Source organism: Berghia stephanieae, chromosome 15, assembly GCF_034508935.2.
Source record: "Berghia stephanieae isolate SIO BIC M18660-M18661 chromosome 15, UCSD_Bste_1.3, whole genome shotgun sequence".
NCBI lineage: Eukaryota > Metazoa > Mollusca > Gastropoda > Nudibranchia > Aeolidiidae > Berghia > Berghia stephanieae.
In genome coordinates, this window is record NC_088374.1 from 12288377 (window position 1) to 12303376 (window position 15000).

At 37.1% G+C, this 15000-nt stretch overlaps 1 protein-coding gene across 1 annotated transcript in view; it reads left to right on the forward strand.

Annotated features, from left to right (window-relative positions):
- The first annotated feature begins 11458 nt into the window (after positions 1 to 11458).
- The window catches only part of LOC144960374 (uncharacterized), a 3855-nt gene continuing 313 nt past the window's right edge, over positions 11459 to 15000 (forward strand). The window contains exons 1-2 of the mRNA XM_078893456.1: positions 11459 to 11540; positions 12169 to 12365. Of these exons, the coding sequence (XP_078749582.1) occupies positions 12174 to 12365 (192 nt within the window). The 5' untranslated portion in view covers positions 11459 to 11540; positions 12169 to 12173. The remainder of the gene's footprint in view (positions 11541 to 12168; positions 12366 to 15000) is intronic.

The window sequence follows — 15000 nt, forward strand, 5'->3', positions numbered from 1 at the left end:
ACCTTTAGATGTTTGGTCAAGACCATGTTACGGAGTGCGGAAATGAAAAATTGTGATAAATCGCAATCAAAAAATTTAACAAAAGGAAAGATTGTAAAATCTTACTATAAAAGCCCCACGCCACATAGGAATTTACAGATGTTCTATTGGCTTGCTGTTTCTGTTGTCTTTTAATTTTAATATGCGCCTAGAGCTTTATTGTATAGAGGATTGGGTGCAATATAAATGAATTTCATTATTATTATTATTATTATTATTATTATTATTATTATTATTATTATTATTATTATTATTATTATTATTATTATTATTATTATTATTATTATTATTATTATAGAAATATAATTTGATTTTGAATCGTTTTCGAATCCACCCTGCGAAATCCTGAAATATAAAAGCAACCGCACTTCAATCCTAACTTTTCAAAAATACTAACTCTTCCCAATTAAAAATTCCCCATCATTGTAAACTACAACAGCATAATTTACAGCAATTTCAAATCTCTCTCTTCCTACAAAAACTGATTTTGGGCAAATTAAATGTTCCAGATTAAATTGTGAAACGACTCATTATTATTTTGTGTACCTCCATGTAAGCTTCTTTTTAGCAGTTGGGTAATTTGAAAGATCCTAAATACTGGTTCTATTTCACTAATTACACATTTTCGTAACATTTATTATATCCTTTACACCAATTGTCACAAGGGATTATGATCCCCTCTTCAATGAAACAAAATTGCTGTAAAGCAATTCCTCATCCCCTCTAGGTCACCTGTATTTTGTCTAATTGTTCCTCCATAATGTCCATGTATTCTTTTGATGGCCTTAGCAGTCAGCCTACCTACCCCACCAATGCTTCCCATTCTTTTCAAACTTTTTCCCTTTACATTGATTCACTTTATCCATTACATGTTTCCAATTATTTTTTTCTACGTGTCCTAACCATTTTAACTTGACTATTTCTTGACCTTCATAAATATAACTCTCTGCTACAGTCTTGGATGATTTGCTATCACCATCCCCAAGATATTTTGTAGACTGAAGCCGATATTTTTCTGAGGACCTTCTAAATATCCTTAGCATCCCATCTGATTCCATACTACTTCTAGTACATTCATGGCCAACAGCAACATTTATGATGTAGGACGCTACATGACGCCTGTTAGGCGATATTACAATTATTTCGAACAGAGACAATGCTGTTAACACCCAGGTACTCTTTTTAACCTGAGTACGGTGAGAGAATGTGAGTAAAGAGCCTTTTCCAAGGACTCAACTATGCGCCGAGCGAGGCTCGAACCCAGGACTTTCCGATCCCAAAGCGAGTGTCCTACCACAAGACCACATAGCCGCACTCGACTATTTGCTTCATGAATATTTTTTTTTGTACTTAGACGACATATTTGTGGACACAAAATTTGGCATATGTGTATATATTGGCCATGTGTAGCATTGAACGTTAAAAGTCCGGTAAATACAGTTTAGTGACGATTACTCATAAACACGGATGGCAAAAAGCCTCAGTGAGATCAAATTCGTTTTATCTACATTTTGACCCTGGATTCAACCGATAAGAGTTAACCACCTTGTCTATCACCCGAACAACCTAAAGATCCTGAGCATCACCCACAAATTCCACACAGACGATTGAAAAATAGTATAGTGTCGTCATATGTTGCTTTGCGATACAGAGATGTCGTGACGTCACACTTGCTATTCTTCTGGTTCCAGACTCATTGTAAGCGTGTATGTAACCAGTCCGTCCTTCGAAGGCTAATAATTAATAGGTTGTATATTGAATCACAAATGGCATAACTGTTTTAGTTGTTGGATGTATAGGCAGATTCTTAGGATTAGGGGACGTAAAAGAGAGAGGATGGATGCTCCTTATTGATGACTAGCATGTATTTAGGCAAGAAAATGAGCTACCATCACTCTGAAGCCAGATGATCAAATAGACAAGGTGTGTATCCAGTCCTCAAGAAGAATGATTTTATCCTTTCAATCAGATTAGAACCAGTCTTTTGCATCACACTTTTGTTCTCTAATCTAGCATTAGTGAGTCAAAATACTGTGATATTTACTCACTATGTGTGGGACTGATCCATTTGTCTGTTTGGCATTGACCAATGCTAGCTATAGAATTAAGGAATGTTTGCCAGGAATTGTCATTGACTGGAAATAATGAATAGTAAATGGGACGGAACGGGCTAAATGGCAGGAATTATTCTGATTGGTTAATGCTTAGTAACGCTCGAACCATTAATTCCAAAAATGGAAAACGACATTTAAACGAAACGATTAATTAACCAGTAGATTTTTGACCAATCAAAACATGGAATTTGTGACACACCTTCACATACCGCCAAATGGGTGAATAGTTATCACTTTTAAGTTTACACATAATTTTCTATGTTGGTTATATTTTTTTGGTAGAACACTGGGCATTTTACTTTAACACATACCATCGATAGTCAATCTTGTGTAGTTTGCTATGTTTACCAATCACTACCATTGTTTACATTATGGCGATTGTCCGAGAGGCGTGGTTATCTAGGTGTCTATAATATTTGACACTTAAAAAGTTATGAACATCGCATTACTCTTTAGGGCGGATAAATTAAAGACAAAAAAAAAAACGCCATAATTTATACTTTCAAGATAAAGTCAAGTTCGTAGTAACTTTCTCAGCCCAACATATTACAGAATAAATTTTTTAAATACCTTTATTGATTCCCATAGGGGAAAGTGGAATAGTTCAGGCGTCAGCCGCAGTGAAGAGCCGAAAACTGAGCTAGATCGAGGTGACTTGCTCAAGACCACTCAGCGCGGCGGGTACTCGAACTCGGTACCTTTCAGATACGAAGCTAAGACCATACCGCTGAGCCACGATATTCCCGGTTAGATACGTTTGGTCACATTTGGTTAAAGAGTGACGTCTCAGGTTTGAAAGTTTTATCCCAGATGGGGTTCATTTTAATCAATCGATATTTGAATGACGAGTGATTCTGGCCAAGTATTTATGTACGCGTCTGTCCTGAGACGGCAGTTAACTGGGAAATATTCCACCCCTCCCATTTTTTGGAAAACCCTATCATTTCTTAGTAAATACGTATTCGTTGAATAATGCTTTGAACGCTTTGAACAAAATATTTTTTTTCAACGATTGCAGTATTTTTTTCGCACATTTTCTTCTTCTTCTAGGTTCCATGCCTGGTCCAGGCTTCGGATACTGCATGAATTATCTCTCTCCATTCCTCCCTGTCTCTTGCTTTTTCAAACAGCTCTTGGATTGTTAGGTTGGTGAAGCCCTTCAGTTGGTCTATGAGTGTTTTTCTTTGTCTCCCCCGGGCGCGTTTACCAGGTATTTTTCCACAACTTGCCAGGTATTCATTCTTATCTTTCCTTACTATGTGTCTGAAAAAGGATAGTTGTCGATCCGCTATTAAGGGCATTAGTTTCCTTTGTTGGTATGTTTGTTTTAGCACTTCTTCGTTCGTTTTGTGTGCAAGATACGATATTCTCTGCATCTTTCTCAAACACCACATTTCAAAAGCTTCAATGTTCTTTTGTGTTTCTGGATTTGTAGTCCAGCTTTCGCATCCGTATAAAAAGATTGGCCACACGTAGCACTTCAAGACTCGGAATCTAATCCCGAACGACATCTGTTTGTTTTTCAAAATGTTTCCGAGGTCCATAAAGGCCTGTTTGGCTTGAGTTATTCTTGCTCTTATGTCTCAGTTACATCTTCCATCTGTTGTCACTATTGAACCCAGGTATTTAAAACTTTCTACGTTGGTAAGTTGCTCGCCGTGAATCGTTATATTGCAGGGTTGTTTGTTTTCGGGGTTTTTTCTGTATTACCATGCATTCCGTTTTGGTGATATTCACTTCCATTCCCTTGGCTTCACTATCTACTACCACTTTGTCAACAATCTTTTGAAGTTGGATTTCTGATCTTGCAACGAGTACCGTATCGTCTGCGTATCTTATATTATTTATGTTGTGACCTCATACTTTTATTCCCTCCATATTAGTTTTGCCCCTCATGATTGTTTCTTGGTATAGATTAAACAGATCTGGTGAGGCAACACACCCTTGACGGACTCCTTTCTTAATAGGAATGGAATTTCCTGTAGAGTTTCCGATTTTGATAGATGCCTGCTGGGTGTAGTATAATATGTTTGCATGAGTCTGAGGTCGTTCTCATCAGCGCCAGTGGAGTGCAGTTGTTTTAGTATTTTTTCGTGGCGTACTCTATCAAAAGCTTTTTTGTAGTGTGAAATTAGATGTGAAAGACAACTGATTGGTAAATATAAATAATCTTTTGGTGCGCATGAAATGCAAATCCAAACATTTTAGTTTTGGGTCAAATTATCATTCAAGCAGAAGAAGAAATATACAAATTATACTGAATAGAAGTACTCATACCATACAATTTTGTTACAAAATATCTAATAATCCTAATTATAAGGGTGGAATAAACGAATTCTTTCATTTCTTTTTATTTGTTAAACCGTTATATTTTTATCGTGCAATAACACATACTCGCATGCTCATTGTGTTACTGGGCACGATAAAGACAAAGAATTGAAGGAACCCTTTACAATTCAACATTATTCCACCCCTTTCACTACATAGTAACGCGTAATGATATCATGTTTACAATAATAACTTGTTACTTCAGATTATAAATCGTTAAATTTCACACAAAAATAAATTCTTTAAAAAGAAGTATCATTTAAGTGATTTTGAAAAAGGTTTTTATTCAAAGGTGACGAGATCAGATGAATTGAGGGGTAGAATAAATGATTTCTTACACTTTGCGTTTTAGAATTCGAACCTTGTTCCCAACGAGCACCGTACTCTATTAGTTGATATAGACATATATCATAACAACTGTTTGCCCATAGGGGTACACAATGTGTTTGCAATTTGCTAGAATCGATGTCGTATTTGTTTGTATATAAGCTCGTTGACTCAAAGGAAAGGTGTCTCGTCAATTCAAAAAAGCCAAGCAATGCTAAGCTTGACTAATGGTTGAATGGGTAACAGTTTTCATGCAGGGGGCAGCGTGGCTCAGCAGTACCGTCTTTGCTTCGTACCCGAAAAGTGCCTTGTTCGAACATCCGACGCTACGCTGTGCGGCCTTGAGCAAGTAGTCACCTCGCCCTAGCTCAATTTGCGGCGCTGCACAGCGACTGACGCCTGAGTTATTCCAGTCTTACCTTGGAATAGACCCTAGTGACAATTTTTCCCTGTGGGATGAATTAAGGGAATTTTTAAAAGGAAGTGGTTATTCAGTGTCTGATACTGAACAGTGCTTTGCCACTATTCAGTATCCACAAGGAACTCTTTTTTATAGAGAGAGTGAAAAGTGCGACAATCTCGGTTGAACTGCTGACCAGATTGAACACGTGCAGTAACTGACAGCCCGATTCAAAGTTGTAAAAATATTTTGATCGTAATTTTTTAATTTCTGCTATGGTGCAGTTAACATAGTTCAAAATATCAAAGTAAGAGTGACATTCAAATACATTTTTAAATATCTAAATAGACATGATTAAATGTCCCTAAATGTTCAGTGACACCATGGCTTGGTGGATATAAGCTGTTTGACTCTGAGCTTAAGGTTCAAGAGTTCAAATCCCGGCAGGGATAACTTTTTTTTTCCCCCAATATTTTAAAAATCCCTTCTGTCTATTGATATTTTTTAAACTTTTGTTTTATAATTTTATTTGCTTGTAATATGCTTTAATGTTGATATTATACTATTGTTCTTTTATTATTATTATTATTATTATTATTATTATTATTATTATTATTATTATTATTATTATTATTATTATTATTATTATTATTATTATTATTATTATTATTATTATTATTATTATTATTATTATTATTATTATTATTATTATTATTATTTTATTATTATTATTATTATTATTATTATTATTATTATTATTATTATTATTATTATTATTATTATTGTTGTTGTTGTAATCGTCATCATCATCATTATTATGATTATTATTTTTTTTAATCAAGTAGTTGGAGTAATTTAATCAGTTATCAATTTATTACGAATATCTTTTATGTGTTATAATCTTGGTGTTGTTTTTCATTGATGTGCTCTTCTATTGTTTATTTCCTTTTAAAATCTTGCTTTTTTTGTTTGTCTCATTTGTTGTTGTTGTTGTTGTTTGTTTGTTTGTTTGTTTGTTTGTTTGTTTGTTTGTTTGTTTGGTCATCTAAGACAAACCCGATTCATTATAAATATGTGGCCAGACTTTCTGCCATTATTAATTGAACGATGTACTTCCGTGAATTAATTGCCGTATTATATTAAAATTTACGTGATAATAATAATACATCATAATAATAATAATAATAATAATTATAAAAAATAATAATAATAATAATAATAATAATAATATAATAATAATAATAATAATAATAATAATAATATAAAATAATAATAATAATAATAATAATAATAATAATAATAATAATAATAATAATAATAATAATAATAATAATAATAATAATAATAATTATAATAATAATAATAATAATAATAATAATAATAATAATAATAATAATAATAATAATAATAATAATAATAATAATATATAATAAATAATAATAATAATATAATAATAAAATAATAATAATAATAATAATAATAATATAATAATAATAATAATAATAATAATTAATAATAATAATAATAATAATAATAATAATAATAATAATAATAATAATAATAATAATAATAATAATAATAATAATAACAATAATAATAATAATAATTTAAATAGATACTGAATATTAGACTACAATTGACATCTTTTTTCTGAATACAGGTGGTATTTTTAGGGGTGTTTCTTTTTTTACGAAACCTGCCAAAACACGCCGAACCATGACAAAGTTATGGGAAGTAGGTAGCAGTGGGGAGTGAACCTGGGGCTCAGGGAAGTGTACACCATTGGGGAGTGAACCTGGGACTGGGTTTCGTAAAAAAAAGCAATTACTTTTTTATGAAACCCGACAATATCCCACAAAGTTATGGAAAGAAAGTAGGCAACAGTGGGGGAGTGAACCCGAGACTCAGGGAAGTGTAGACTATTGGGGAGTAAACCTAAGTCTATGGTTTTTCGGTGGGTTTTGTAAAAAAGTAATTGCTTCATTCTCGTCTGGTACCCAACTCCCTTAGTCCGGCTTCATTTCCCACTAGTATCTATCTTCCATAGTCCCAGGTTCATTTCCACTGATATCCTCTTCTCACAGTCCCAGGTTCACTCACAACCGGTGTGCACTTCCCTGAATCCCGGTTCATTGCCCAATGGTGCCCCCTTCCCATAACTTTTGACAATTTCAGTAGGTTTCGAAGTAAAAGTACATTCTGAGCTCACTGTCCACTGGTATCAGCCTCTCGCAGTCCCAGGTTCAATCCTCATCGGTGTCCAAATCCCAGATTCAATCCCCACTGCTGCCTACTTCCCATAACCTTGTCGGGTTGTGGCGGGTTTCGTAAAAAGTAATTCCCCCTCCCCCTTGGTATAGCTTTTTTACAAAATCCAGAGTCCCAGGTTCACTCCCCACAAGTGTACTTCCCTGAATCTCAAGATCACCCCCCTTTGTTGCCTACTTCAATAACTTTGTCGGATATTGCCAGGTTTCGTTGGATTTCGTAAAAAAGTAATTGCTTTTATATGAAACTCGCTGAAAACCACCAAAAACCAAAGTCTCAGGTTCACTCCCCACTGGTGTACACTTCCCTGAGTCTCAGGTTCACTCCCCACTGTTGCCTACTTCCCACAACTTTGTCTGATATTGCCGGGTTTCGTAAAAAAGTAATTGCTTTTATATGAAACTACCTGAAACCCGTCGAAAACCATAGTCTCAGGTTCACTCCCCACTGGTTTACACTTCCCTGAGTCTCAGGTTCACTCCCCACTGTTGCCTACTTCCCACAACTTTGTCGGATATTGCCTGGTTTCGTAAAAAATTAATTGCTTTTATGTGAAACTCGCTGAAACCCGCCAAAAACCAGAGTCTCAGGTTCACTCCCCACTGGTGTACACTTCCATGAATCTCAGGTTCACTCCCCACTGTTGCCTACTTCCCACAACTTTGTCGGATATTGCCTGGTTTTGTAAAAAATTAATTGCTTTTATGTGAAACTCGCTGAAACCCGCCAAAAACCATAGTCTCAGGTTCACTCCCCACTGGTGTACACTTCCCTTAGTCTCAGGTTCACTCCCCACTGTTGTCTACTTCCCACAACTTTGTCGGATATTGCCGGGTTTCGTAAAAAAGGAATTGCTTTTATGTGAAACTCGCTGAAACCCGCCGAAAACCATAGTCTCAAGTTCACTCCCCACTCGTGTACACTTCCCTTAGTCTCAGGTTCACTCCCCATTATTTGCCTACTTTCCATAACTTTTCCCCATTTTGTTGGGATTTGGTGCATTTTGTAAACAAAAAGTAATTGCTTTTTTTTCAAAACCCGCCGAAACCCAGTCCCAGGTTCACTCCCCACTAGTGTACACTTCCCCGAATCTCAGGTTCACTCCCCAGCACTGTTGCCTACTACCCATAACTTTCTCGGATATTGCCAGGTTTCGTCGGGTTTCGTAAAAAATTAATTGCTTTTACACGAAACTAGCTGAAGCCCGCCGAAAACCATAGTCTCAGGAACACTCCCCACTGGTGTACACTTCATTGAGTCCCAAGTTCACTCCCCACGCTTTGCCTACTTTCCACAACTTTGCCGCATATTGTCGGGTTTCGTAAAAATGTAATCTCCCCCCCCCCCATATTGTTATTGCTTTTTTACAAAACCCAGAGTCCCAGGTTCACTCCCCACTGGTGTACACTTCCCATAGGCTAGCACTATTCAGTATCTGACACTGAATAGTGGTTTTGCACTATAATACGGTGTTTTTTTTCCGAAACCTGACAAAGTTATGGGAAGAGGGCAGCTGTAGGAGTGAATATGGGACTCATATTACACTTTCCCGATAGAGACAATGCTGTTAACGGCCATGTAATTATTTTACACATGAGACGGTGAGAGTATCTATGGGTTACAAGTGTAACTAAATGATAGTGCGGGGCGGTCCTTGGCAAGCTTAAGGACCACGGTCCTACGGTCCTTGGGAAATGAAGACCTCAAGGACCGGTCCTTTTCGACATTGAACATTCCTGAGATACTGTTGGAAATTCGAACCGGTTTGACCTTTGAGAGCGTGGGATCGTTCATTCTTGAACCGTTAAAGACCGCTACACGATGAAAACCGTGGCCTACAGGAGTAAAACACACGGAGTAGTCACACTCATTTCAAATTGTAACCTAATTAGAGAAGAGGGGTGATGCCTTCTTTATTTGCTCACCGTACTTCATTGTTACTTCGATAATTTAATAAAATTTGAAATTTATCCCCATTAACGGAGATAATGGCATCGCCCAAGGCGTTGATCGAGTTGTTCGTGGCGTTGATACACACACGCAACTCCTACCCCCCCTCCCCCCTCCCCCCACACACACACATTAGAGGGCAGCGAGCATTGAAGAGTAAGAGAGAGACGTGAAGTTATAATAAGAGGGGGTGATAAGAGGGGTCGATGGTGACTTTTCGCCAGATCTAACAAACTCAGCTACCCATTCATTGCTGAGTAGACAGGGATTCAGAAAAAAATCGACTGCACCCGGGATCGATCTCTGGCCCTTTGCGTATAAAGAGAGTGCTCTATCAACTGAGCTATCGGGGTCCCCAAATATTCTATTGGACTTTTTTAAAATTCAGACGTTATAACTGGGTTTTTTGGAAGGAAGAAACTAATGAAACTCATATTATTTGATTAGTAAAAACACCAAACGAAATTTTAATATTATTGTATTATTTTAAATGACAACACTGCGATAGAAAGGAGTGGTGACAAGAGATGGACAAAAGAAAACAAAACATCGGATTTGCTACTTGCTAGGTTCGACACACACACACACACACACACACACAAACACACACACACATCTTTTGTAGTCACATACATTTCAAACAATAACCCATTAGAGAAGAGGGGTCATGCCTTCACCATAGATCATTGTCATTGCGATCATTATGGTGTAGTAAATTTTGAAATTTACCCCGTATAATGGAATCGTCCAAGGCGTACGCCTCCTGTTCCCCCATCTCACACACGAAAGGGCGGTTTGCGGAGTGGAGGTTGGTGGTCGTCTGCCTGTATGGTCGTCTGTGTCGTTTAGTGTATGGCAAAGGGGGGTGGGTGCGATTAATTAAGTGGGATGGGTGGTGATTGGTGGAAGATAGGCAACCGAAGCAACGAATCGCTGGGGAAGTAGTAGGCTATGGCGCGAGACCGTAGGACCGTGGTCCTTGCAAGGACCGCCCCGCACTAGTTGAAAGGTGATAAGAAGTGAGGACCGTCGCCGGTCTTCCCCTCTGGGACCGGTCTTCGGTTCACAGCTAAAAGACCGTCGGACCGCGGTCCAGACCGATCTTCAGCGCGGCACTACTAAATGACAAATTGCCATATTTATGGACAATAAAGATCTATTATTATTATTATTATTATTATTATTATTATTATTATTATTATTATTATTATTATTATTATTATTATTATTATTATTATTATTATTATTATTATTATTATTATTATTATTATTATTATTATATATTATTATTCCCTGAATCTCAGGTTCATCCTCTCCTCCCCCCTCCCTACACACACACACACACACACACACACACACACGCGCTGCTGCCTACCTCTCATAGCTTTGTCGGATATTGCCAGGTGTCGTCGTGTTTCGTAAAAAAGTAATTGCTTTTTATTTGGAAACCCGCCGAAACCCAGTCCCAGGTTCACTCCCCACTGGTGTACACTTCTCTGAGTCCCATATTCACTCCCACAGCTGCCCTCTTCCCATAACTTTGTCAGGTTTCGTAAAAAAACCCACCGTATTATAGTGCAAAACCACTATTCAGTATCAGATACTGAATAGTACAAAACCACTATTCACTATCAGATACTGAATAGTGCAAAACCGCTATTCAGTATCTGATACTGAATAGTGCAAAACCACTATTCAGTATCAGATACTGAATAGTGCTAGCCTTTTTAAAATTATGATTTAAGGTAAAGGCACTTTGCCCATTATCGCACTCTACTTAGATGTCATTGAGAACCTGCCCAACAGGCGGCTGGTACTAAATAAAATAAAACATTTATTCCAAATGGCGAAATGGTGACTAAATGAAACATTGTAAAATGCATTGTGCATAGTAATGCTGTATGTGACTGTTGATATCTATTATTTCTTTGATTTTTTTGAATTTTATTTTATTTATTTTTTTTTTTTTTTATGATTTATAATTTATCAAATTGATTTCTCACTTTCTATCTATTTTTCTTTAACAGATTTATTAAAAAAAGCTCCACAGCACACTGTCAAAGGTAGCTATGAGAAAAAACTGAAGGACTTTTATAAGCAATGCACCGATACAGGTATTGTGTATTAATGATATGCGTTTAGGTAAAATATTCACAATAGTAATAATAATAATAATAATAATAATAATAATAATAATAATAATAATAATAATAATATAATAATAATAATAATAATAATAATAATAATAATAATAAATAATAATAATAATAATAATAATATTTTATCTCCATTTTGAACTGACGTATATATGAATAATTAGCGGTTTCACTGCCAGACATGTGCTATATATATGAATAATGTCTGCACTGTAAAATAGTTAAAATTTCAACGTAAAGATTGCAAAACAAATTAATTAATTAATTAATTAATCAATTAATTAATATTTACATTATTAGGAAGTAAAACGGCGAAAATAATTATAAAAATGGGCTATTTTTTGCTATAAATAATTAAGCCTCATTTTAGTTGAAATAGAGATAAGGCGACCACTCCTTCCTGAAATAATAAGTGATGGTCTAAGTTGATGATGCGGGTCATTTAACATTTTAGTTTCTTTACTCATACAAAATTCTTTATATAAAATAAATCTACATTATCAACATCATTTATATAGCATTTAATGGATTTTTTAATACTTAAAGTTTAGGTTAATGAAAGTACATTTTACATTTGATTTTGCAGTAACAATGGAACGTGCTTGTGTGAAAGACAGCGATCTAAAGCTTTGGAAGTGGCCGACCCTGAATCCCAGGTTGGATGGCTCTACATTTGACTTACAATCAATGATTGAAGAGTACAGCACGGATTTTGCGGAGGGTTTGTTTAAATTTGAACTGTATGATTACAGAAAAGGCAATGTAGAGGAATATCGACTCCAGGTAAATGTGCCCTTGATACTTGCGTCATGTCACACAGCGGCAACAGTACAGTCGTATTAGTAGTAGTCATTCAGAGCCATTAGGCCCATGGAGCCGGAGTTTTCCCCGATTTCTATAGCGTGAAACAGACAGTAACAAATGCTTGTTTCCCTTTGGATAGGACGCTAATATATCGCAAAGTATTTTCCGCCAGATTTAACATACCCAGCTACCCAATCGTTTCTGGGTGGACAGGGGGTAAGAAAAAATCTCGACTGCACCCGGGATCGTCTTGGTCCCTTTTGATTATGAAGCGAGTGCTCTACCAAGTGAGTCAACGGGACCCCTACACCTTATTTACAACTCGCTGATACCGCTTCATCTTCGTTGTAAAACTAGTCACTAAAACTAATTAGGGGCACCCACCATAAGCAGTAGTATACTCCTGACCTCACCCTCGTCACGAAGGGAGCGAACGGTGAACCGCTGCAGATGAAGCTGACAGTTCTCGGCAACTTCAGGCATAGTCAGCACAGCCGGGTTCTTGTGACATTTCCGAGGGCGCAGTCCCTCTCACTCTGCAGATGAAACTTTAGGGAGGAATTCAGTTCCTATATCGAGTAGGTTTTCCCTTTTATTCCTCCCAAGGCCGAGAACATAACCAGATTTAACAGGCTGCTGGTTAAGAACGCTCACCACTCCATTCCACGGGGCAAATGGAAATTGTAAACCCCCTGCTGGATAGAAGAGTCGGAAAAGCTGTACAAGGAGTACCAGCAGACCCAGTCCCAGGTTGTAGCCGATAGACTACTTCAGTCTCTGGCAGAAGGAAGAAAGCAACGGTAGTGACTGACAAAGAGATTGGATCTGGGCCGGAATTTTGCGAAGGTTGCACCAGAGTGCTGGCGCCAATATTGTTTAATGACTACATTACGACATGCCAAACACTTCCTCCCTGAGGCTCGGATTCGCGGACGACTGGGCACTCATTACTCAAAGTAAAATGTGGACCGTCTCGAGAGCGTACTGAGCGAGGACGTCACCAGACTCAAAGCCTACTTCTACAAGTTGTACCTGAAGATAAACACTTCGAAAACCGTGGCCACTGCATTTCCCCCTTGCAGTGGCTGGCACACCGGTAAACTGAACGTAATAGTCGGGGATCAGCTTCGCCCATATGAGCCGCATCCAAAATACCTGGGTGTGATGCTGGACTTACTTATCGGCGTTGCCCGGAAGATAGAGAAACGCAACATTCTTCCGCGGAAGCTGGCAGAATCAACTTGGGATGTTAATCAAGCGCTCCTGAGGACGTCCGCCTTGGCACTATGCTATTCCGCCGAGGAGTGTTGCACTCCGATGTGGGGTAGAAGCAGGGACGTTGAGAAGGTAAATGCTAAACTTCGCAAGTCGATGTACATTGTGTCAGGAACTCCTGGCAACAACGCCTAGAGAATGGGGCCCGAAAATTGCAGCAATCCAACCCCCCCCCCCCCCCCCCCCGATGTCCGGCGGGAGACGATTACAAAGAACTGGCTTAATAAGATCAAAGAGAAAGGGAATGGGTGTACTCCTCTCAAGCGCATAATGGACGGTGCCCCCGTTTCCAGAAAGTTGTACGTAGATTCCCTGTCTTCGTACAAAGATACATACGAGACGGATGACAGTTTGGACGAATTCACTCCCTCGAGGGGGTTGGGACATTGACTGGGGGAGTAAATACCAGGCTTTTCCACCAGCAAGAGGAGACACTGGTGGCAGCGAATCGGCTTCGATCGAGAACCTGCCTAACAGCAAAATCGCTTCATCAGTGGGGAGTGTTCACCTGTCCAACATGTACTCGTTGTGGTAACGAACCCGAAACCTCAGAGCATCCAGTTGAACGGTGTGTTGTGACGAAGCGTCCTGGTGGGTTACGACAGTGCACGAGAGCTGTATGGAATTCACTGATTGGGTCGATCGACATAACATAGTCGTGTGAGCACCATTAGAAGCTGCTGCCAACAACATACCACTTAACATGAACGATGACACATGATCCCTGTTAGGCGATATTACATTTTTTTCGGACACAGATTTTAACGCTGTTAACATTTTACCACAGTGTATGGTGAGAGAATGTAAGTGAAGAGCCTTTTTCCAAGGACTCAACTATGCGCCACTCGGGACTCGAACCCAGGAACATCCGATCTGAAGTCAAGTGTCATACACTAGGCAACATAGCGAACATTAAAAAAAAGAGTGTGCAACTTATATTTTGTTATTTTGAATGTCAGCTGCACATTAGCAAAACAAGACACACATATGTTTTCTTATATATAGCTTTAATGACTCTATTTTTAAAATTATCAAAATACTAGAACGATATTATTATTATTATTATTATTATTGTTATTATTATAATTATTATTATTATTATTATTATTATTATTATTATTATTATTATTATTATTATTATTATTATTTTATTATTATTATTATTATTATTATTATTATTATTATTATTATTATTATTATTATTATTATTATTATTTATTATTATGTATTATTATCATTATTATTATTTTTATTAGTATTATTATTAGTAGTAGTATTATTACTATTATTATTATTATTATTATTATTAGTAGTAGTAGTAGTAGTAGTAGTAGTAGTA